Below are 24,701 nucleotides of genomic sequence, written 5' to 3'. Positions count from 1 at the left end.
AACGGTGCAAAAACTCCACAGATGCTAGTGCCTTGCCCCGCTGATGTGGCATGGACAGCACCAACCTGACCAGACCATCATGGGAGTGAGAAGTTGTTGTCCAGAAGGTCTCTTGAGCTGACAAGTTCTCACTTCCCAGAGGGATGAGCTTTGTGCCAAGCTGTGTTGTTTGGAAACATGATGGTGGTATCAGCAACACTGAACCTGTCCTTTCTCCTGTTACCCCCCTGCCCTTGGTCTTGGTGCTAAGATATCTCTAGAACCATTGCTGCTAGTTGATAGCTTTTCATTTATATAAATATATATATATATATATAATATTATTTTATTTTTTAAACTTTTTTGTTTGTTTTCAATGGAGATGTAGCATGTTTGGAACCGATCTCTTTCAGAGTCACTTTCACTGCCAGGGTTCACACACTGTCTTCCCCGGGAAAACACGCACCTCTACCTAGATCTCACTCACCTCCCACTAACCTGTTTGCCCTCAGTAGACCTGCACAGTGGACACTGGTATGCAGCAAAGCCACTGCCCACCATATCAGCTCTCACACTCAAGGACACGACTCAGCTGCTGTTTGTCAGAGCTTTGGAAATGCTTCCCCTCTATCCCTGTGGTGAGGAGGAGAGGTGGAGCCTGCTTGGAGTGCTCGTAGGATGAACCCTTCCGTCCCCTGCCCTGGCAGAACAGCCCCTGCTAGGCTGGTGGGCTGCAATCCATAGCACTTACTCCCTTTCCCCCCTGCGGTACCTCAGATGACATGTGCTGCCCACTTCTGGCTCATTGGGACAGTCAGAGCTAATGTGCCAGGGCCCCTGGATTGTCTCCTGCAGCCCTCAGGCATGTCACAAGCTAGGCCAGGGCATTGTGCCTGGGCATCAGTATGGAACGCCTAGCAAGCAAAAAAATGGTTTTATTTGCATAAAGTGTTTTATTTACATTTTTTCCCTGTCTTTCCTGATAAATTATGTGATCAAATTGACCCATTTATCTAAAGGAGCAAGAGTTAAGTGGAAATGCTCTGGCACAGTAAGCAAGGCAGCTCTTTGTGTGGCCACATCACAGGGATCTCTGTACAAGATGTCTATGGCTTTCCTGATGGTATTGCCTTAATTGTTTGGGTTTTTTTTTTTGCCAGACTGTTTTCTTCCAGGGAGCTGGCAGGTCCTCCCATTAGTTATGATTTAAGAAGATGTAAAAAGCAAAAAGTGAGTCCCTGTGGAAGAATTGTTGCTCCATAAGTCCCTGGCCTGGAGATGAGCAAGGTAAACTTAGATGTTTAGAGACAGGCAGATGGGGGAAGAGTACTTCTGCTCAGGTGTGCACACATGCCTCAGAAACTGGGACAGCAGGAGCACAGATAACAAAAAGAGACTTTCTGTGAGCTGCACTGGGTGCTATGGAGGCTGGCAGGGCAGTTTCCCTCCTCTGTTTTTTTAATTTACTTTTTGTTTTTGCTCAACTCTGTACCTCTTTGTGGGGGAGAAAAAGAAATGACCTGCCTTTCTGTTTGCAGCACTGAAAGCTCCTTGGCATGTGGCTTTTTTTCATGGAGGCAATCAAATGGCCTGGCCTATGTGAGGGAAGGGACATTTGGCAACAGTCTCCAGGCACCTCTGTAAGCAGGGGCAATGTCCCAGTACTTGTTCTGAGCCACCTAAACTGCCTGTGTGCAGCCTCCACTCTGAGCACCTCTGTTGTTTTGCCGCTGGGGATCAAAAGGTGCCCTGCCTTGATCAGCAAGGTAGAAGCCACTGGAGGCTTGTTGAGAAATGATTCCTCTCATTTGTCACTCCTTCCTGTTGGCTGCTTTGCAAACCCCATTCTCATCAGTGACATCTTTCACCCAGGTGCTTATTCCCAGTAGCAGTGGGTGGCTTTTGCTCCAGGCAGCCAGCTGGAAAAGGGAAAGCATTTGTTTCTTTTGCAATAACTCTGCATGCATTTGTGAGCAGCGGTGTCCGTGGGAAGAGCATTTCCCCATGACTGGACATTGGAGATAACTGTGAGCAGGAAAGGTCAGAGATCCCTTGCATTGGTTATGGGGGGAAATGAGTGCTCAGTGCAGCAGCAATAATGCAAACAACTCCCCATCATCCCCCATCAGAAAATAGATGCAGCCTTTGTACTAGACAAGCACAGGTGCTTTGCAAGCTTTCCCTCCAGGTTTATCCGCCTATCTCAGATCTGTAGCTATTACTCACATGGATAGTCCTGTGGATGGAAACGTGACTGCCGGCACGAGTAAGGCTGCGGGAGGGGGAGAGGAATAACAATGCAAAGCGCCCTCGGCTTTTCAGTGCCCTGCCTGGCCAGCCTTGCCTGAGAGCAGGTGCCTTTTGGTGCCCTGTGTGCATCCAGCTCCAGGCTGTGAGGCAGGGAGAGTACTGGGAGGGCAGAGAGAGGCCGACCCAAATGGGAGGTTACGGTACATCAGCTTTAATCAGTGCCTTCCTGCTGCTCTGAACCAAGGGGAAGCTGTTTTGTATGTGTTGCTCACAGTGTCATGAGCAGTTGCAGCAGCAGAGAGGGTTTTGTTTTTTCTCAGATGAGCTCTTTATCTTCTCCTCCCCCCCCCTTCCTAGCAAGGGCATCTAACTGTGAATAATACGCACTTCTCCAGACCCCAAAGCTTTTATTTCTAGCCTTTGGGCTATTGGGTTGCCAGTTTCCCCTACCCACTTCTTGCTCAGGCTCCTTGACTCTTATCACCTGCTGCAAAGCAGAACCCATGAAGCACATGCAGACGTGTCCCTCTGCAGGGCTCACCGGTGGCTGGAGAAGCCAGTGCCCTCCGACCACAAGACTGAACTCAACAGGGATAATCCTCATGGAACAAGAGACCAAAGCTCTTCCCATACCAGCAGCAGCACGCGGAAGCCGCGGGACGAGCGGTGGAGGGCAGGGTGCCCACATGTCTTCTGCGCTGGGGCTTGCGCTGACCCTAGCTGTGTCCCACGTGCTGGTTGAGCTTTTGCTGATAGGAATCCTCAGACATGATTCAGGCTCCATCTATCTCTTTCTCATAGCACAAACTCAACCAGGTGGCCTGCAGGGTCTTCGGTGTCCCCTTTCCTTCTTATCTTATCCGTATTGCTGTTTGTTTGACCAATAGGTAAAACAACTGAAACAGCCGGCTTGCAAATAAGCAGCAACACGCTCTGCTTTTGCAGATTCCCCTCTTGGCCCTGTCAAAAGAGCTCTTAAAAGCAGAGAAATGGTACGTTGCTCCCCCAGCCATTGTATTCAATGCAGTAATGCCTATGCAATTCCTGTCTCCCTTGGAGACATGTATGATGTGTGTGCATGTAAGCTAGTGTATGTATACAGTGCATATGCATACCATCTATATATTGTATATACGCACATCCCAGTACATATACACACCATACAGAAGATAAAATCACATGCTTATATATCTATAAATAAAATCCTATATATTTATATATTTCTATGTTTTCAATAGATATAAAGATATAATATAGAGATGATAGAATCAACCACCCTTGTGTAAGGCTGGCCCTGTGTTCTGTCACAAGGCACGTGACACTGAAGATGTTGGACTTTGGAATGGTTTTAGCCATACACTGAGGCCTACATTTAAAGATATAGCACTCTGCAGAGAGAGGCTTTGCTGTGGTTAGGGCAGGGGGCTCCTTGTTGGCATGTTAACCAAGTAAGGTTTGTCTAATGGGAATGTCTCAGTGTGGGAACACGCTCGAGTATCCTTGTCTTCTGAGTAAGCCTTTGTAAGGTCCAGCGTGCTCACACCTGGACAGACACATATCCCACCGTCATATGCACTTTTCTGTCTCTGCACGGATGTGGTTGGCAGCTGAGCATACCCATGTTGCAAAAACGTGGCTCTGCTTTTCCCGTCTGCCATCGCTAGCACAGCACGGAACAACCATATGTTTGTGCCATGTTTCACATGCGGCTATTGGTCAGAAACGCAGCGATGGAGCTGGAATAGGGCAAGGAAAGCCAATGCGTTATGCATGAGGGACGGTCTCAGGATCAGAGCTGGCAGGGCACTGTGCTGAGCCCAGCAGCCAATGAGAAGTGGCTGTGGCAGGTCGGCCATGCTGTGTCTGTGCCCCTCTCCTCAGAGGCCCAGCTGCACGGCGGGCTGCTGGGGACAGGCATGCTGGGCTGGCAGGCTCTGTCTGGGCCTGGCAGCCCCTCACTGCTCTCTCCGTTGTCATTTTCACCTTCTGCTGGGAGGAGGGTGGGCGTTATCCTGACCGTCGGTTACACTGGTTTCGCACTGTGCAAACTCCCCCAAACTCCACACCCCCAGGCTTCTTGCCTCCACACAACTGGTAATCCACCTCAGCCGTGTCCCGCCTCGGCCGCGGGCAGCTCCCGGCCCCACTCCTCACCAACCTCATGGGGGGTCTCCTCACCCCAGCCCCCTCCTCCGGATGCCACTGATACTCGTGCAGGCCTGGCAAGCAGGCACACTGCTGCTAGGCCACAGACTCTGATGCACTGCACCTCACGTCAAATAAGCTCGCTGTGCCGGGTGGGGGAACGCATCTCCTATGCTGTAATGCCCTAGATGCTATGGGAGGGCTGCAGAGCTTTCTGCTGGTGTGGGATCCTCACTCTCCGACTGTTGGCGAGATGTGTTTTTGCTTCTTGCTTCCAGAAAGCAGTAAGTTTTGTCCCAGACCTCTCTGTACCCCCACCCAAGCACAGCCCTGCTGAACTGTTTCAAGCTGTCTCTCACTCATTCACCATACACACACACACACACACACACACAATGAGAGAAAAATATCTAGAAGTCTATTACTACGTATGTATTAATATGTTAATATCACTCTTTTGGAGAACATTAAAATGTTATTACTTTACAGACTATGCTTTATAGTACCTGTGTGAAAGGACCTAGGACACTGGATACGAATAGAGCTATGTTGATATATCATAGTATGTACACGAGAAACTTCCTTTTGTCATATTATCCTTGTAATGTAAAATGATTGTTAATAAAAAAAAAAGCATTTAAATTTATCAAGTTGGGTTGCTAATTGTTTATAGTGTGATTGGAGATTAACTTAAAGGTCTGTATGGATCTTCAGTTTTCCAGTTGATTCTGGAAGTGGATGCCAGTGGATAACCAGTGTTACATGATATAGGCAGGTTATTTAGCCTGATGGCAAACTTCTGATGCAATCAAAGAATTGTTGAAGACTTGGGTTGGAAGGGACCTTAAACATCATCTAGTCTCAACACCTTGCTCTGGGCTGATTGCCACCCACCAGCTCAGGCTGCCCAGGGCCCTATCCAACCCAGCCTTAAATGCCTCCAAGGATGGGGCATCCACAGCTTCTCTGGACAGCTTGTTCCAGTGCTTCACCACCCTCTGAGTAAAGAATTTCTTCCTGACATCTAACCTAAATCTTCCCTATTTTAGTTTAAAGCCATTCCCCCTTGTCCTGTCACTATCAGCTGTGTCAAGTGTCCGTTCCCCTCCTGCTTCTAAGCTCCCTTCAAGTATTGGAAGACCACAGTGAGGTCTCCATCAGATATGTATGGTATAAGAGTTTGTTTCTGCTTTGAGGATTTAAACTGGCGATGTGCTGTGCCCACTCATGTTTGCTCAGCTTACAGCACATTGGTGCTGGGAAATTTGTTGTTCCCAAATGAAAGTGAATACAAATTCTAGCCTTGGAGGAGGTTTGGGCTTAGTGAGCTCATGAGCTGAGGAGAGAGGTGGACCTTGGGGGAAAGCGTGCACTCAGGAGTATAAATGCTTTTGAGAGAACAGTTGTGCATTGGTTTCAGGACTGAATGCCCCACAGTTTTAGCCAAAAACAACAGCCATGGGGACAGGAAGCAAAAGGCGATTTCCAGGCACAGAAATGAAAATAGCAAAAAATTAGTGTTCATTTAGAAAAGGTTTTTTAGTGACTACCTTGAAGTGATGGAGCAATCCAAGTATTACAAATAACGTGCCATTTTCTATCAGCTTTTGCTGCAGTGATTAAACTCTGTTTCTGAGCAGTAAGTAAACCCAACAAAACCTGGCAGCAGCCAGGGCTTAGCTCCAGCTCAGCAGGTGCAGGGTTTTCTGGGCACTTGGTAGTCAGTGATGGAAAACTCATCCCTGGGGTTTTGGCTTTGCTCATCAATCGGCAGCACACAAAGCAGGTCAGTGCTTCACTTTCAGCAGATCAACGGTGTGTGAAGAGTAGGAATAGCAGTCAAAATTCACTACTGATTTGTAATTAACTTCTTAGAAGTGGTTTTGTGCTGTGGACACTTGACCACTGCTCTCAGCAGTGACTATCTCCTTGGTGATAGCTTCAGACCAAGAGTCTGAAGAGTCAAGAGTCCTTTATGCAAAGTGTGTGACCTGAGTCACTGTGAGGAAAGGAAGCTTGTACAAATGTATCTGATCTAGGACTTAAGTTTGCCCTTTGTTTTTAGGACCACTGATTCTCATGTCAATATGAGCGAAAGGGAAATTGAAAAATTCCTCTGTGACGGTTGTCATAGCATTAACACCTAGCACACTCTTCCCTAGCTCTGCTAGTATCCTGGACATGCTCTATGGGGATGGTTGTGGTTAGCAGCTGGCTCTCAGAAATTAATTTGGCAAATAAACAAAGGTGCAGTTCCTTCCTGGAAACGGGAGGTCTTTTGGGGAAAAGGGTCTGTGCTGTGGGGCTGGCCCCATGGCAGCACAGGGCAGCAGGCACAGGGAAACATTGCTGCGTGCAGAACTGCTGCCACACAAACAGCCAGAGCTCGTTTATAGGGGCTCTAAAAATACCCAGCAATCAAAGGCTCCTGCAGAACAGCATCTGCACTAACTAGGTTTTTCAGCTCTCTGAAGTCCCTCGTTTGAAGTTGTTTTGATCCAAGGGGAAAAACAATTTTTTTGCCTGCACTGCAGTCAGCCATTGCAGTTTCTGGGGGGATGGTGTGGGGTGGGCAAGTAGTGTGGAGGACATGGGAGGCACAGGGGGTGCAGCCCTCTTTGTGGGGCTGGCAGCAGCTTGCGGCCCCCAGATTCGCTTTGTGGTTTCTCATTGTGCTTTAACACTGACTGTGATGGGTGACAGAGTGCCCCCAAACTGTCAATGAGGTAAATATCTCCCACTCCTGCCCCCAAAATCTCTTTCCTCTTACTTTTATGTACAGCTTTTGATCTCTGTGCTTTGTTAGGAACCAGTGATGGTATTAGGTCAGCTAGGCGGGAATTTTTTTATAGGTACACGGTTTGCAGAGTATTGTCCCTTGAAAATACAAAGATCAGCAACAAGGCTGAATCCAAATTCACTTCTTAGCTTGTTTTCAGAGATGATGCCAATGTCTGGGAGGGAGCTGATCGCCGGATCCCATTCCCTAACCTCTTTGCAGCTGCAGGAGATCCTTTATAGCTTTGCTGAAAGCAAACAGCTTTCCTGTGCTTTGGCCAGAACAGGACTCCCCTCCTAGCTGCTCCCTTCTCATCACACACCCACCCCTTGGTGGGACTGCACGCAGGACCTGATGTTGCCTCATTGCAATGTTTTGCCCCTCAGCTTGTGAGCTGCAGCACCGGGGCCTTACCCTGCAGTAAACAAACAGACACAATGTGGACACAGTTTGGAATTATTTACTTGCAGTGATTTACATTTTGTGCTCTAACGATAGACACAAAGGCTGAATCTCATGCTCTGTGTTTGTGCTTTGGACTGTGCGTACAATATCGCTTTGACAAACAATATCTGCTCTGTGCAATACACACATTTGGACACCGAAGGACTGAGTAAGCAGAAAAGCCTTCTCATGCTGGAGGGCCATGAAGCACTATTTCACTTTGCTACTATTGGACAGTTTGATATTACCAACGGAAGAAACAATATAAAGTGTCAAATATTAGTTTTTGCTCATCATGCTTATTGTTCAGCAAATGAACCAAATTTACCTTGAGACTTAGTTACACGTGAAAATACATAGAAGATGCTGCCAAAATTCTGCCCATCAATCCCATCAGACTTCAAACTGACTTCCTAAAGAGTGTAATTTTGTAGTTGTTTTTATCTCCGCAGCTTGTTTGCTTCCAGCCTTAATGTTTCTGCATGTTAACGGATTAATAGTAGGCAGAAGGATCAGTGCAACTGCTGAATTGCCATTGGGGAATCTACTGACCTCGCTTCTTGGTCAAAAACATAGTTTAAGAACATTAATTGTCATAACTTATTGCCATTTGATATAGAATCATAAAATCTTAGAATCATTAAGGTTGGGAAAGACTGCTAAAATCCATAAGTGATGACACTGAGAATTTCCTGATACTTTTTGTTTTTATATATAATGCTGCCATTTCCCACAGTAGCTCTGCAGTTTATCTGCTTGGACCAATTTAGTTCCTACAGCCCATGGAGTGCTGGGACTCAGGGCATGCAAGCACAGCGAAATGTGATGCAAGCAGTTTCGTGGCATAAAGGCAGGGCACTGCACAGGCGCAGGAATTTGATGACAAACAGCTCCTATTAACAAAGTTCAAAAGGGCCAGGGTTGGGCGTCCCTGCCCCTCCAGTACCACACGTAGACAACATTCCTTCTGTTCATGGGAGCCAGCACCCTTAACTGCATTGCCTTTCAGTCCCCAGAACTGCTCTTGCCTCATTAAATCAACACCTGGCAAGCTCTTAAGACTGAGCTGAATGCATAAAGCATTCTTCCCAGGCTGAAATGCCAGACAATAAGAAAGATCCAGTCAGGAAAGATGCATACATTTGTTCCCCGTTTCAATTGCATACTGCAGAGGAAGGAACAACAGCAGCCTTTGACTCTGTTGACACCACTTTTTGCCTTAAGACTGTTTTGTCTTTAAGTGTGTACACATATCTTTCTCTGCTATAAAAGAGGACTTTTTTTTCTTTTTTTTCTCCACAAGAAAATTAGATTTCAAGGGGATATTTCTTAGGTGCTGTAGGATTGCTATCTAATTACAGGGTGTGCCAAGATCACCAGGGGCAGAGGCAGATAATGCTGTTTACAGTCAGTCACCAAGATGTTATAAAAGGTTCATTAAAGTAAGCAGGCGGCAGAACTAGAGAAATCTCTTGGCAGCAAGACAAATATTTGGCCCTTCAGGCTTTTCACTGCCAGCCAAATAGCATCATACCATGAAGTTGTTCTTATCATTATACTAAAAGGAAGGAAGAATTGCATTGCTGCCAGGAACTATAGGAAGAATAGGCCAACATGACAATGAATTTTGCACTTAAATGGAAATGATTATTCCTAATCTATAGGCATATCTACGGACAACAGAACACAGAACATAGAAACTATTAAGGATTCTGTATCAACTAAATTTCTGCTACATCTAGTTTAGTCACAGCATCCTACAGCTCTTTCTTAATAAACAAAAACCCATAGAACAAAACATGAAATCAATTTTCTTTCTAATTATACCTCTCCTTGCCAGTGGAGCAATAGCAGAGATTAAACCATTAGGCATAATATTCAATCACATGTTTTTTGCCTACTTGTTTGTTTGCTTGTACAAAGCTGTTTTTATCTATTTCTTCAAAGTGACCACATAACTTACTGCTATACCACCTGTAAGGAGAGTAGCAATTTAAAGATGTTTTTCACTGTTCATTGACATTGTTGATCTGTTCAGAGTCACAGCATCTCTGAGAGTGGAAAGGAACTCTGGAGATCAACTTGTCCAGCCTCAATTCTGTTCAGAATAGGATAAACTACAGCAGATTGTCCAACACCATGTCCAGTCAGATTCTGAGTGTCTCCAAGGATCAACAACCTCTCTTGGAAACTTGATCCAGTCTTTAATCATCTTCACATGAAAAAAAAAAAGTTTCTTTCTTTCTTTCTTTCTTTCTTTCTTTCTTTCTTTCTTTCTTTCTTTCTTTCTTTCTTTCTTTCTTTCTTTCTTTCTTTCTTTCTTTCTTTCTTTCTTTCTTTCTTTCTTTCTTTCTTTCTTTCTTTCTTTCTTTCTTTCTTTCTTTCTTTCTTTCTTTCTTTCTTTCTTTCTTTCTTTCTTTCTTTCTCTCCTTTCTTTCTTTCTCTCTCTTTCTTTCTTTCTTTCTTTCTTTCTTTCTTTCTTTCTTTCTTTCTTTCTTTCTTTCTTTCTTTCTTTCTTTCTTTCTTTCTTTCTTTCTTTCTTTCTTTCTTTCTTTCTTTCTTTCTTTCTTTCTTTCTTTCTTTCTTTCTTTCTCTCCTTTCTTTCTTTCTTTCTTTCTTTCTTTCTTTCTTTCTTTCTTTCTTTCTTTCTTTCTTTCTTTCTTTCTTTCTGTCTTTCTTTCTGTCTTTCTTTCTGTCTTTCTTTCTGTCTTTCTTTCTGTCTTTCTTTCTGTCTTTCTGTCTTTCTGTCTTTCTGTCTTTCTGTCTTTCTTTCTCTTTTCTCTTTCTCTCTTTTCTCTCTTTTCTCTCTTTTCTCTCTTCTCTTTCTCTCCTCTTCTCTTCTCTCTCTCTTCTCTTCTCTTCTCTCTCTTCTCTTCTCTTCTCTTCTCTTCTCTTCTCTTCTCTTCTCTTCTCTTCTCTTCTCTTCTCTTCTCTTCTCTTCTCTTCTCTTCTCTTCTCTTCTCTTCTCTTCTCTCTTCTCTTCTCTTCTCTTCTCTTCTCTCTTCTCTTCTCTTCTCTTCTCTTCTCTTCTCTTCTCTTCTCTTCTCTTCTCTTCTCTTCTCTTCTCTTCTCTTCTCTTCTCTTCTCTTCTCTTCTCTTCTCTTCTCTTCTCTTCTCTTCTCTTCTCTTCTCTTCTCTTCTCTTCTCTTCTCTTCTCTTCTCTTTTTCCCTTTTCTCTCATTCACTTACAGTTCCATGTAATGTGATTTTTGCCCATTACCTCTTATGCTGTCACTAGTCACTACTGAGAAAAGTCCGTCTCCATCTTCTTTCCTCCTCTCCCAGATCAGGTACTTAACACACACTAAGAATCCCCTTGAGCCTTCTCCAGGCTGGACAGTGTCAGCTCTCAGCCTTTCCTCATACAGAAAATGCTTTTCTCCTTTAATCATCTTCATGGTCCATTGCTTCAATTGCTCCAGTAAATCCAAATCTTTCTTACTTCGGAAGCCAAGAACAGGACACAGCACTCCAGATGTGCCCTCACCAGTGCTGAGTAGAATCACTCCCACTGACCTGCTGGCAGTGGTTTTCATAATGCAGCCAAAGGCACTGTTGTACTTCTTTGATGCAAAAGCACACTGCTGGTTTATGTTTGACTTGGTTTCCACCAGGGCCCCAGGTTCTTTGCAAAGCTGCTTTCTATATGGTTGGCCCCAGCCCTGTAGTGATACATGGAGTTGTTCCACCTCAGTTGCAGGACTTTACATCTCATTTTATTGAACATTCTTGTCAGTCCATTTCTCCAGCCTGTTCACATCCCTCTGAAAGGCAGCACAAGCACTTAATGTATCAGTAACTACACTCAGTTTTGTATCCTCTGCAAACTTGCTTAATGTGTGCTCTGTCCTGTCATCCGGGTCTTTAACAAAGATGTTAAACAGAGTTGGCCCCAATACCAGCCACAGTCACTACTAGTGAGTGTCTTCCAGCTGAACTTCATTCCTCTGTTGACAAACGTCTGTGCCTGACACTTCAGCTAGTCTTCAGAGACTGGTTCTGGTTGTTTCCCCTTTCTGGTAGCCTTCACTTGACAATTTACTAGACTTGTTTTGCTAAACCAGCAAAATGGGATGTATTCTAGATAAAGCCCAGTTTAATATTTGGAATTAAACAGAGGATCAAACTGACCCTGCAAAAAATGAAGTTCTCTGTGTTTTTCAGTGTTACAAAACCTATGATTCTGTTTTTAGACTTTTGGATGTCTTATCCCTATACAAGTCCTTCAAAGCTGTGTCTACGACTTGAAATAAAGTGGTAGAACAAATAGTGTGCTTATGAGATCATAGCATCATTGCTGGCAATGCCAGCTTTTCAGTCCATTGACACACTAAAAGAACAGTAAACAGTAACTTTTAAGCCACGTCAAATCTTGAAAGTGCACACAAAAAAGAGAGATACCTAGAGAGTATGTCTGGTCAGTGAATTTCTTCTGTCTGGAAGTAATGGAATACGTGGTCATTCAGAATAATTTTCTTCAAGTAATGCAGGTGTGAGAATTTGAGTGTGAAAGTTAACTTCAAACCAAAACCATCAATCATATACTAAGGTATGAAATGATCCCACTTCTTTTGTCTAGATGCTGCCTGGAATATGATTGCTATATTTGAAACTTTTTCAGATCAGAAATGCCAAAACAGAAAATGTCAGTTAGCAGAAGGATTTGGTCCAAGTTTCTGGAGGTAACATCAGTAATAATTTGTCCATGCTTAGGGTCTTCCTGGGTGATGTAGAAAGATAGAAAAGTAATTTGTTAAAGGATTCTGAAACTTTCATGATTTCAACAGTTTTCATGAACCCTAAAGCTAAGGTATCAGATGCTCTAATAAACAAAAGTGAAGGAAAATATTTGACTTCTTGTTTGGCAGTGTTTGCTTCAAAGACTACACTGAGTGATAGTATGACTGTCTCCCTTCTTCCTCCGTTCCTTCTCTACTTCTAGATATCCATCTAATGCATGTTCATCTATGCTTCCACTTGGCTTCTCTCTCTCTTCCACGCTACTGCTTTGGGTCAGAAGTCAGGATTAATTTTGTGATCTTCATTTCTCTCAATCTTATAAAGCATTATGAAAAACGGGAACTGGCAAAATGACTGCTGCATGGTATGGAGCCAGCCCCCCCAGGGAACTTGGGTGGAAGTGCTAGATGCCAAGGAGCAGCTCAGATTTCTGTGATCCCTCTGATCCCCTCAGCTTCCCTGCAGAAACTGAGAACTCAAAGAAATGATGGTGGGCAGGCTAACAAAAGTAATTCAAATCATCCCGACAGCCAAACCCTTTATTTGAGAGAACCACTTCGTTGGGTGAGCGATTGTCCTCTAAATACATTTTCCAGACAGTTTCCTTTGTCAATCAGAAAGGGTGGCCTAAGAATAATGTTGTGCTGGGCCACTTGGTGGATGGAAGAGTGAAAGGCGAAATGCAGCTCATTTGCCCATGCTGAGAGGCTTGGAGGAAATCTGGTTGGCAGTAGACATAGTGTGCCTACATGTGGAGCTGATGCCACATGGCAATCTGTCTTCTGGGGTTCCTTAGCATTTCTTCCCAGTGGTTCTTCTCTGTGCCTGTGACATGCAAACCCAGGCTGCATTTGCCGAGCACTTGGCTTTGCCCAGTGCCATCCTGGCTTAGCATTTCTAGCTCCACACTAGAGGCACGTAGCAGCTCATGAGGCACCTCGAACATGATCATCTCGTTCCAGACAGGGTTGATCTTGTGTTTTGCACGTTTGGTCTGCTTCTTCTTCAGTTTCAAGGACTGATGCCTCAGGGTCACCTTGACAGAAACGTCTACAGAGAATTCAGAGAGACTGTATTAACAAACATTTAATAAAATGAATGCAAGAGAACTTTTACTGATGACAACAGGCTGAGTAAGAGAATATGAGAAACACTGATCTTGGGGTTTTTAGCTTTCCCTTTTTAAAATATGTTCAAATTCTTTAGCTTTTCAATTGTTTGTTTGTTTACTTGTTTTCAGCCAACTCTGTATTTCCCATGTTCTTTCTAGATTTACTTAATAGTAGAAAAAATTATCTCAGTTTTTCTTGCTTTTCCACTCACCATTTCCAAGAAGATCTTTCATCTGCTTAGAATGGAGATTTTTAGCCTTAATAATCACCACGAGCAAGCGGTTTGCAGCTGGCAGGTAGCTGATAGAGAGCAGAACTTCCCCATGGCCTGTAGATGGCTCCTGGAAATTGAGATGCAAAAGAGTTAATTTTTATACAATCTGGGTCTAACATGAGGAAAACTAAATAACACAAGGGGATGAATTTAAGGTCAAAGGCTGACCCAACTGTCTCCCTGTCTCAGTACAGGAGACTTTTCCAGTTAAACTGGATCAGAACAAACCAGACAACATATTCAAGAGACCTCTTTCACTCACAGGGACCAGAACACATTGGTTACTCCTTTTTTTTTTTTTTTTTTTTTTGTGAACAGCTATTCCTGTTGCCCCAGTGGGATTAATCTCAGGGCAAATGCTCTGAAAAATGGAGTATTCAATTCATGGGACTGCACATATTTCATTTTTGGGTTCTTTGATTCCTTTCTTCCCATTAGCGATTGTCCTCTTATCCTGCTGACCTTTATTCCCCTCTCTCACTCGCTCTGTACAAATATCCCTGAAGGCAGAAAAAGCGGGAAATGACCCTTCACCAGCTGAGCTTGCCTTGGAAAGCAGAACCTCTGCCACATGAGGAAGGAGAGGGAGTGCCTGCTGTGCCTGCAGAGCTGCAAGCCTATGGCGAGGGACGAGAGGGATGTAGTTAATCTTTGTAAGAGCAAGACTGTGACAGAAATCTGTTTTGGTGTGAGGTTAATGACCCAGAAGAGACACAGAAAGCCAATGTCAATTCAATAGACTCCCTTTGGACTCCTTAGCGTGATCTACAAGCTTTAGGACAGACAGCTCTCCTCTAGGCCATTTCTGTTCTCTCCACTTGCAGTTCTAAGTGAGCCATAAATATTTTGAATTAAGTTTTCACCGGGTTACTTCCAACACGCAAGGACAGGCCCTCTGTATGCTCCCCATGAGGTGATTGACTCTCCAGAAAGCATGGCTGTCATCGCTGTCTGGTTTGAATGACTTATTTGTTGTGCACAACTCAGGTGGGAGGCCATTAGCAAGGAAACCTGAAATTCAATCCCAGATCAGTCTGAGTAAATCTTCCTTCATGCACTCAGGTAGCAACAAAGGGCTTGTATATGTTTCACTTAAATAAATCCTACCCTAAATGCAAGCGAATCTTAAATAAGAAACATACACACACACACACACACAAAGGCAGATTTAAATGGCTTTGTGTCCCTGACAAATACAAATATCATCTTAATGCAAAAACATGATTTTGGCAAGCTATGAACTGCTTTTGTTAGCATACCAAGCCTAACGGTGGCTCTTGGCTAGAAGCTCATTACTGTACCTCCATGCATAGGTGAATGTTAAGGCTGAGAGACTGGGTGCTGCAGTGGGCTGTAAATGCACACACGTATGTGCACATGTACTTGCTGTGCATGTACACCACATGCTGTGCTTATGGCTTTTGAACCTCTAATATTCTGACTGAGTTCTTGACTATCTTGTATCCACATGAAACCAAAACCATAATGGTTGGTTTCTGCTGGAGCTTTACATGAAGAGACTGAGCCAAAGGTTCTTTTCCTCCACCCTCTTTCTGTGCTCTGAGGATAACAGGCATCAGGGGGTCAGTGGTGAGTTACTGTGCAGGGCACCACGGAATCACAAAAGTGAAGGTGCTATGTGAGCGACTGCCATCATCTCTGTCATTAGCAAAGTGGTGGGAGGGAAGGAAGACAAGATAAGGACATCAGTCTGCAATATCTGTGATTTGCATTGCTCACAGCACTCTGTGGATTCCTGAATACTAATTACATTACCTGGCTAGCTGCATGCTCCCCTCTGAGCTCTTTCCCTTGTGTAGGAGAATTACCATGAGGATAGGAATGAAATTTCTGCAGCTCACAGCTTTTCAGGGAAATGTCAGTCTTTAAACAAAGCCCACTAACTTTGTTCCTGGATGGATGCCGTCAAAAATAGCTGCTCTTTTTTGATCAACTCTTCCTCACTGCCTCCCGCTCTGGTTCTAAATGAATGATTCAGGATCTCTATTTAAGCTATCTGTGCAAGGGTTGGCTCTCTCAGGTCCCAGATGACGCAAATTCAGCTTTCACTGCAGATCCTCAGCTCAAACTGGGGCAGTGCAGTTCAGCAGTACAGTTAATGTTAACCTTGTGCTGTCAGACTGGAGGAGTAATGAGTGCCGACCTGTTTCTTTGTGTACTCAGAGTACCCAGTACACCAGGACTCAGCCAGGTGTACATGAGTGGACACCAACCATTGCTGCGAACTGGTTAATGGTTGAGTACTGTTTACAAAGCAGATGCTACAGTAGAATGGAGAGGATGGAGGGCTCTATCTATCGTGGTTTAGGGATTTAAGTAATTATAACTTACATTAGAATAATTTCTTCTGAACAATCATTTTTTTCCAGCAGAAAAGTTCCCAGATCTTCTGCATCTCTCTCAGCTAGAGGTTTTTCTTTAGACTAGAGTAGTTTGCTCTCAAGTGCCCTGCCCACACCCATCTCTGCAGAAGAGGCACAACTTAGCAGCTGAACTTTTGCTACCACAGACCCTGCACTGTTTACACACAGAAACGCACGTAACTTCCAGACACATGCTTTGAATTGCAAATATGACTGTCAGATTATCATGTAATTGAGGGAGGAGGAAAGGGAGTTTTAACACATTTTAAATTCCAGGAGCTATACATAAAGGGGCTGGGCTGATAGGCTTTTGATTGCTCTCTGAAACGATTAGGTCAACACATTGTTCTACTATTGTCACCTTTGCCGTCACACTTCGCCTCTCCAAACCTGTGTCCAGATGCATGGATCCACCCACCCATGGACATGCAGCTGTGTGGAAGAGGGTTTCTCTTGTCCAGATAAGAACTAGAGCCTCTGGACTAGTGACAGACTGAGTCCATACCTTCTCTGGCGTCTTTAGCCTTTCCCAGTGGGCCATCCTGAAGTCTTCAATGTTAGCAAGGCTCAGTTTCAATTCTCCCACGATGCTGTGTCTGGAGAACTTGTCGCAGTTTCTCAAGGTGAGAGTCAGTGTTCCCTCTTGCATCTCCTCCTCAGTTATTGAGAACCGCAGGGCCTCCTCCCAGAGGGTGTGAAGCACCTTTTTCTTCAGCTCTGTCTGGGCTTCAGTCATGCCAGATTTGCTCACCAGTGTGCCCAGTATGTAGCAATGGCAGCCAGCATCTTGGTCAGTACTCATTTTTCCATGCATAACTGTATAGGAAAGATTGACTCTAAGAACCTCTTACAAAGGATAGCATCTTGAAGAAGTCCGAACAGAGAATGGTGAGTAGCAGATTTCTGCCCCTTACCTTCCAGAAGGGCCACACACAGCTCGGCTTTGTGTAGATCATATGTGAGGGAATAGCGCAGTTCAGGGACCTGGTTACAGCTGGCTGCCCGCTCGGGCTTCAGGTGCTCCGTGACACACACATCCTTTACCACACCTGGAACTGAAGAAACCCCATTAGCAAGAAAATCTTTGTCTTCCAAGAAGGACAAATCCACCTTGCCTTGACTCAGGTCCTCTAAATGTCTCACTATTCCAGCATTTTGTATGCAGGAATAACACTTCAGTTCCTTCTTCCCTCATCATATCTCCTTTTTGCTGTCTTCTCACACTTCCAGTTCCTTCTATTGCACTTGGACAAGCTTCCTGCTCCCTTTACCACAGTGTGTTCACAGATTTGCTCCTTCACCTTGTGCCTAAGCCAAGGTGCCTAAAATATTTGCTTGATACTATATTGTTTTGTATATATACTTTTACACACGTGGATTTATTACACACTTGTAATTTTTTTTAAATGAGAATTTGATTCTGCTTTAGAGCTACCATGCAGTTTGGCATTAACTCAGGCCTCTATAACCTTTTTAAAATTTATTTTAACACTACGGTTTTTGTCACGCAGAAGCTGATATGCCGTCTATTCCTGTAGCACTCGATGATGTTGAAGATAGTGAGCTTGGGAAGGTGTGAGGCAGTTTCTACGCATATGATTTTGAACCTGAGTACACATTTCATACTGAAACAAAGCAAGAATAAAGACTAAAAAGGAATCCACAGCTTTTTATTGTCAAAATCTATTATCTGCAAGACCAGTTCTCACTCATATAGAACATAGCAATGGAACATGCACATTTTGTCCTAAAAATCTCGGCCACAGTCCCAGCCAGTTAAATGTGGCACCTAAAGGATAAAAATCTTGCTTTATTTCAGCAGTACTTGAGCTATGAAATCAGGCACAGTAGGAAGCAGACTTGTGCCATTAGCAGTGCAGAGGGGCTCTTACACCAACACACTTATGAAGAGCTTTAGTGTACATACTGCCATCATCTTTCAGGCTCTCCACACTATGATTATCTTCCTGACACTCAAAGATGTGAGTCAGAAAGCCTTTTCCTCTAATGCAGCTGCTCCCCATGTGTAGCAGAAATGCTAAGTCATGGCTTGAAGCAGTGATTGAGCACCTGGTGGGAAGGTAGGGCCAACCCAGGAGACCTCAGGTGCATGCAGTGCACCTGAGAGACCAAAAGGAGTGGATCCTAATTTCCCAGACCTCATTTAAGGTTTGGATGTGGAGGTAAGGTTGTCTTGCTGGAGATCCCTGGCTGCCTGAGGTCTTCCAATGGTAAGCAGGCTTTCTTCTTTCATTTCTGTGTCCATCATTGCTAGGTTTGTGTTTCTTGTCTTTTGCTGCAACTTAGGATTGTGCCAACCCATTTCTGTTGCTGTACTTTCCATTGTGTTGTAACGTTACACCATAGTACTCCTTAGTTTTCTATGCTCTCAGGTAGAGGGTCTTTGGGACAATCCTCCTCCCATAAGGACAAAAATATAGTCACAGGTAGTTAACAAAAAATAGAGTGCTCAAAAGAAGTATTGACAGATGGCATTCCATCTCTGGCAAATCATCATGAAGGTTTCACTAATATGGTAACATAGTAACCAGAAGAGTCAATTATGCAATTAAAATGACAGCCATGAAGGTAAAAATCATTATGGAAGCAACCCAGACATGCTGCCAGATGTATGCAATTAAAATTGAATTTTTTCTTAGGCTCCAGGAGTCTTATATTTCAGGCTTTGGCGTGCTATCTTTTGGGCTAGCTGAAAAACAAGAATGCTGTTTGGCAAAAAATGTCTGAGGTGTTAGCTTTCAGTTTCACTGCACGTTACAACGAAGACCATCTCATGGAGCTAGTGGAATAAGGAAGTAGAGAAACTGAAGTAGAAACTTGAACTCATTCCTGTCCCCATGTTCCTGACAAGGGATGTTGCTGGACAGTTAGTAATTTTTCTGGCAGAGAAATTCTGCCTAGGTTTAATTGGGTATTCCACCTGCATTTTGGCAACAGCTCTTGGTAAGACTCCATGCTAAACACATGCTTTTCAACATCTGCTTCCAATGAGCCAGGTTTTTCAACAACAAAATGTTTAGATTAAAAAAAATACAATCAGTCATAATCATGGATTTGTTATCTAGGTTTCCTGATGTTCTCCATGATTACTTAATATTAAACATATGTATTTAAAAAAGAACTGACTATACTCATGATAAGAGAGTGGAAAGTGCCCCACATCTTAATTCCCATGTTTATTACTTTAACTACAGTCACACAATGTTCAGAAGTATTGAGATCTACACTCAGAAAAGAAATCTTTAGTCTGAAGACAAAGTGTTCCTACCGTTTTGAGGGAGAACAAACAGTTCTTCATTGACTTGAATCTTCATCCTGTTCTCATCCAAAACAGCATGTTTTACAGTAGCTGGTTCTTCTGTTGTTTTCAAGGAGTATTGTGTGTAGTTAACAATTTCGGGTGAAGTTACAACTGGTTTGGGGCCATAAATGTTAGGAAACTTCAGAAGAGCTCGAGGCTGGACTGGCTCTGCAGTTTTCTTAACATTGAACTGAAAATTAAAACAGCCTTTATTATTTTTCAATAATCCTTTTGAATCTCTCTATGTCAAATGAACTGAAACAAAGGGAAGTGAGATGGTGGCCCTGGTCAATCTTGCTGCCATTGTTCCTTGGGTTAGGGAAACCACTGTCTGCCTGTACATCAAAAGATTTTTCTTGCCAAATCTCTTAGCTGTTTATTTTGTATACATCTCTTTAATTACCATCATTTCTGATCTATACAACATTTCAAGTAAGCCTATGGTAAGCATTAAGAAAGCAAAGGTATGGGTTGCACAGAGCAAGTATCTCCATTGTGTAAAAAGACAAAGGAGATATGGTTAAGCAGACCAGCCCTCCAGTGGCATGCAAAGAATAGTAGAGTCAGTGGCTCAGTCTCTGGGATTATCTATTGGCCCTGGGGACCAGAGCCCTGCCTGACCTGTAGAAACACATTACTACTTTATTATATGGGGCCTGAAATTTTGAGTTTGTTCTTATTTCATGTTTCTGCTGAATGCAGTATCAACAGAAGAACTTAAAAAATGGCAGACTGGACAAAGGTTGACACAGATATTTCCATTGTTCTGGTAGACAATATAAAATACTTTATTGGAATGTAACAGTCTTCTTTATGTCTCAGGAAAGAATCCCATCTGCTTACAACTGAAATAATTCCTGATTGATTTATATTTGGATTCATCAACAGGAAATAACTAGCTGACTAGAAAATGAGATTGATCCTCATCAGATTTTTTTAATGTTTCCAAAACATGTAGAAGAAAAAGTGGAAGTAAGGGTTCAATTTTGTTTGATTATTTTGCACTGGGATTCTCTCCAACCTCACTGCCTGCCAACCATTCTATGTTCAGTGTAGAATGAAGGTGAGCCAAAAAGTATTAATAACTGTAATTAAAGTTTTCCATTAGTCTCATTGTTTCCTGTTAATAAAGAATGTAGATGGTGCCCTGAAGCACTTGTCTGTGTTGAGACTTAGTGGTTCCAGTTCATATCTCCTGAGGGAGATTCTCTATTCCTCAAGATGTAGAGCTGAATAGAGCATACTCTTGATCTTTAGTCAATACTCTGCTTCTGGAGATCATAGTGCTACAGTTGCATGGACTTGGTAGTGATAATGGGCTAATTAAGTCACCGACTCCGTCTTCTCAAGGCAGCTAGTGCAATGATGTTTAGGAAGTCCACTGTGTAACAGCATTTTCTCTTATCTAATTTTTAGGACACTGAAACAGGAGTGAGATGAAAAATAAATGCATCACTGTGTATAGATCCCCACCTAGCATTCAGCTGAGTTAGTCACATAGAGCTGACTTATAATAATGGTGTAGTGAGATCCCGCTTCTAGAGATGTCAGCAGGAAGCTTGAAGTAACTTTTCCAAGTCTCCTATTCTTCAGAACTAAGACAGACCTATCAACCAAGATGTTAGGAACTACTAGACAACAGCTTGACAAAACAGGATATTTTTGTTCTGCAGAGACTCTAAACACTCAAAGCATGTGCAGTGGCAACTAGTGGCTGTTGTTCTTTCTCCCTTGATCCTGCTGTATGAGACTGCTGTTCTAGCATTGACCATCATACCACAGCAGCAAGCCTGGGTTGCTATGTACATCTCATGTATGAAGCACTTTGGAATCCCTTGAGATGAAAAACACCATAGCAACTTGAGGTATTAGTACAGTCTTTTCCTCCACTTGCTAAAAGGAAGACATTTAGTCAGGAAATCCATCATCACACAGCAACTAAGAGCTCTACTGGGTCAAAATATTCTTCTAGTCTGTCTGTTCTGCAGAATTAGAGATGAGACATATGCAAGCACAGTGGGACTAGCCCACCCCCTCTTCCAACTGCATCTGCCTCTTTTTATTATTTTTGCTGCCAGCTCTGTTCCCAAGTGCTGTCTGCTCAGCTACTTGCAGAGCTGTGTCCTATGGAAGTTCCCTTTAAAAGCAGTAATATCTTAGAATTATATGAATTTGTTTGTATTTATGTAGAAATGGTTTGCTTTCACACAAAAATAGCCAGGAAACTTCATCTGACCCTTTGTCCCTGCCTATTGACATTCAGACAGTGCATCAGGTTGCTGCCACTGCTGGATTTGTTTAGGCGTTTTAACCTGCAGCCTTTGCTGACATTTTGCACGCTTACAGCAGTTATTAGCAGTTTTTAATTGTTCTGTAGATGAATCTTTGTGTTTGAAATCTTCCTTCTCAAGTATGCAGGGCATGTCCATGGGGAGCCTCTATCTATAGCAGATACAAGCATCAGTGTCATGGAAGGCATGTCAAGTAAATAAAATGCAGTCTTGCTTCATCTTTCTATTCTCATCTTTCTATTATCATCTCTGTTTATCAGAATCGAGGGCCCTGACAAGTTTCAGTAATTAAGTATGCCAAACACTGGCTAGGACATGCAGCATTTTAATCCAGTCAGAAAAAAGTCCCAGCAGAATGTTTTATAAACATAGATGCTGAGGAACTGAAGTACAAGCTCAGAACTTGATTTGAGATTTATTCCTTCAAGGAAAGGAGACTAATTCGGATTCAGTGGAAGCACAGGAGAATGTATATGCCTAGCAATGTAACTACTTAAATTGGAAAGAATTGTTTAAATATATGGAATATGCAGTTTGTATGAACATTTTGCACTTTCTGTATCAATGTTCATTTGGCTGCAATAACTTGGCCAGATTACTTGGAAAAAAGGTCTATAATGCTGAAAACAAACTCTTGGGTAAGAGTGATACACTGAGGGTAGGCTGAATAATTTGATGTATTGGTCAAACGCTGGATTCAGTCATGGCAAAACCTGATATATGTGGAAATATTGTGAGGATTATAACCCAGGAAGTGCTGGGTATTAGTGGCTTAATTTAATCTGGGGGCTTGTTTGGATTTCATGGTGACTTAGTGGTTATTTCAGCCATGCAAAAAAGATGACACCTAGAAGGACAAGCTCCAGAGTTTATTAATACTTTCCCAAAATATTTTGCAAAAGGTTGTGTAAAATAAGATGTTAATTCTGAGGATGAAACTCAAGTAAAGATTTGAGTGTTTTGAGATTATACAAAAGGTTTGTTCTTTTTTTTAAGAGGTTGGGAATGAAATGCTATGCAAAGTGACGACTGTCAAAGTTCCATGCTTCTTATTCACTTTAACAGTAGATTTGGAAAATCTCAGAATTCTTGCACATCCTTCTATACGGAAGTTGTATGTGGTGGACGAGAAAGGAGACTGGAGAAGACTTGTTAGAACTATCAAAGAGGGCAGATAGAAGGTGAAATTCATCCAGCAAAGTACAAGTCAATACTAGAAAGTGTTGACTACTCTTGCGGAAGTATGATCAGAATTAGCAGCAATCTCTGGAGAAGTCCTAAGCTTGGTGCAGCTGTTCATTCAGTCATGGTTAGTGGAGCCTCCTCCCATTCCCCAGCAATCAGAAGCTATTGTAGCATATGCTATAGAATAGCATTACAATACATAGATATGGTCTTCTTTTCTCAGAACAATCTGCAACAGGAGCATGAATGAAGCTCTTCACTGAGAGATGAAGAGCAGTACCCAGAGAAAGACTGAATATGTAATTATACACATTACAGGGAAATTCAGTTAAGACTCCTGCTACTCTCCTTACCACAAAAATAATAGGAACTTCAGATAATTGAAAGACAAAGACTTCTATACAATGGATCACTAGCCTTTTGGCTCTGGCTGCTGAACAGCCAGATGGAAGTGATATGGGTTTAGGTGCATATGATCCTCAAGAGCAACAGCCAACAGTCTTCCAGAGACTGATGGGTTGCTGTAGCTCATGCTGAAGACTGTAGTCAATAAGAGGAATCAGTCAAATACTTCTCCTTTGAAGGAGAGCTTTCCATTAATGTCTGAACTTGAGGGGTCCTATAATTCCCATTCCTCTCTCTTGCACTGCTCTCAGGAATAAATCAGGGGATGTTCTGGATTCTAACAAGAAGGAAGGATTGTGCAAGGATGCCTGGTGTTACCAGTATGTCACGCTGCTCTTACAGTGACTAAAAAAAACAATCCACAGCATGCTGTGGTTGTCTAGTCATCACAACCCAGATTCTCACTAGTATTTTTATTATCATTTCAATGCCTTGTTTTAACTTCATGAGTAATAAATCCCCCTAGGCAGAGGGAAGAAGAGGGATATTTTTCCACAAGAAACCAGCAGTTGAGAGGGAATTATCCTGCAGGAACCATAAGATACTGTGACTAGAGCTAAATAAGTGGTACAGGAGATCCCAGCAGGAGCCTTTTCTTTACAAGGCTGTGTGCCACCTGGTAAAGTCTAGTCTTCTGCCATTGTTAGCAGATTGCCAGCTGAGCAGCATTTTCAGACCTTCTCCCCTGTTTTTACCATTAGCAGCTTTCTCTGTCAATGTGGCAGCTGTCTGCTGCCCTGGTAATTCTGTGGGTCACCTCTCTCTCCCATCTCTGTTCCCCTCAGACCTCCTCCCAGTAACACCATGTTACATCCTGAACACAGTAAGCAGCTAAATAAGCAGCATAAGCCACACGCTGAGCAGCCTAACAGAAGTTGTATTCCCCCCCCACACCCCCCCGCTTTTAAAGAAAAATCATATAGTGAGAGATGGAGTCTTACTTGCTGGGCTGGCTGAAGCACGCTGGGCTTAGTATTTTCTGTGTCCTCATCTTGGTCCTTTTCTGAGAGTCCTTTCCCAGGTTGCTTGCATTTGCAGAAGCAGGTGAGACCACAGAGGGCAAGGATGCTAGTTGCAGTCCCTAAGGTAGCCCCAAGGGCAATAATTGGGGCAGACAAAACCATTGTACTGAGCTGCACAGGAACAAAAAGCAACAAAAACCTGTGACTCCTTCTCCTCCCTGGGAGAGCAGCTATTTTACATCCACTCCGATTTCTAGCCTGGCTTCATTCTCTTTGGAAGTCTGAAAACAATTCTGTTGTGCAGCAAAGAAAATGGACCAATCTAGAGGCAGAGATAAATCATCCCACCTTTGCTAGGCAACAAGATTCCCTTTCTATCCTGATAATAGTGTTTCTGCTCCAGGTCAGGTAGAGGAAATAGTGATTGTG

At 43.2% G+C, this 24,701-nt stretch overlaps 1 protein-coding gene across 1 annotated transcript; it reads right to left on the bottom strand.

The window, feature by feature from the left end:
* Positions 1-13,082: 13,082 nt before the first annotated feature.
* On the bottom strand, positions 13,083-24,434 carry SYT13 (synaptotagmin 13). Its single transcript, XM_065754954.1, has 6 exons — positions 24,252-24,434; positions 19,397-19,619; positions 17,015-17,156; positions 16,613-16,904; positions 13,661-13,790; positions 13,083-13,387 (listed from the first exon to the last, which is right to left on the bottom strand). The coding sequence occupies exons 1-6, from the start codon at positions 24,432-24,434 to the stop codon at positions 13,083-13,085; spliced, it is 1,275 nt and encodes a 424-aa protein (XP_065611026.1).
* Between the last annotated feature and the right edge of the window lie 267 nt (positions 24,435-24,701).

The sequence above is a fragment of the Cyrtonyx montezumae genome, unplaced genomic scaffold (genome assembly GCF_038088225.1).
Source record: "Cyrtonyx montezumae isolate F1298 unplaced genomic scaffold, pur_monq_1.0 scaffold_10, whole genome shotgun sequence".
NCBI lineage: Eukaryota > Metazoa > Chordata > Aves > Galliformes > Odontophoridae > Cyrtonyx > Cyrtonyx montezumae.
The sequence above is the reverse complement of the archived record's forward strand: the minus strand, read 5'-3'. Positions and strand labels throughout refer to the sequence as shown.

Excerpts from the sequence above, each read along its gene's own strand:
- SYT13 (XM_065754954.1), bottom strand. The coding sequence starts at position 24,434 with ATGGTTTTGTCTGCCCCAATTATTGCCCTTGGGGCTACCTTAGGGACT. Across the intron at positions 17,157-19,396 it reads GTTTGTTCTCCCTCAAAACG|GTGTGGTAAAGGATGTGTGT; the intron begins GTAGGAACACTT and ends CTTCAGTTCCAG. Across the intron at positions 16,905-17,014 it reads GCCCTTCTGGAAGGTAAGGG|TACTGACCAAGATGCTGGCT; the intron begins GCAGAAATCTGC and ends TGGAAAAATGAG.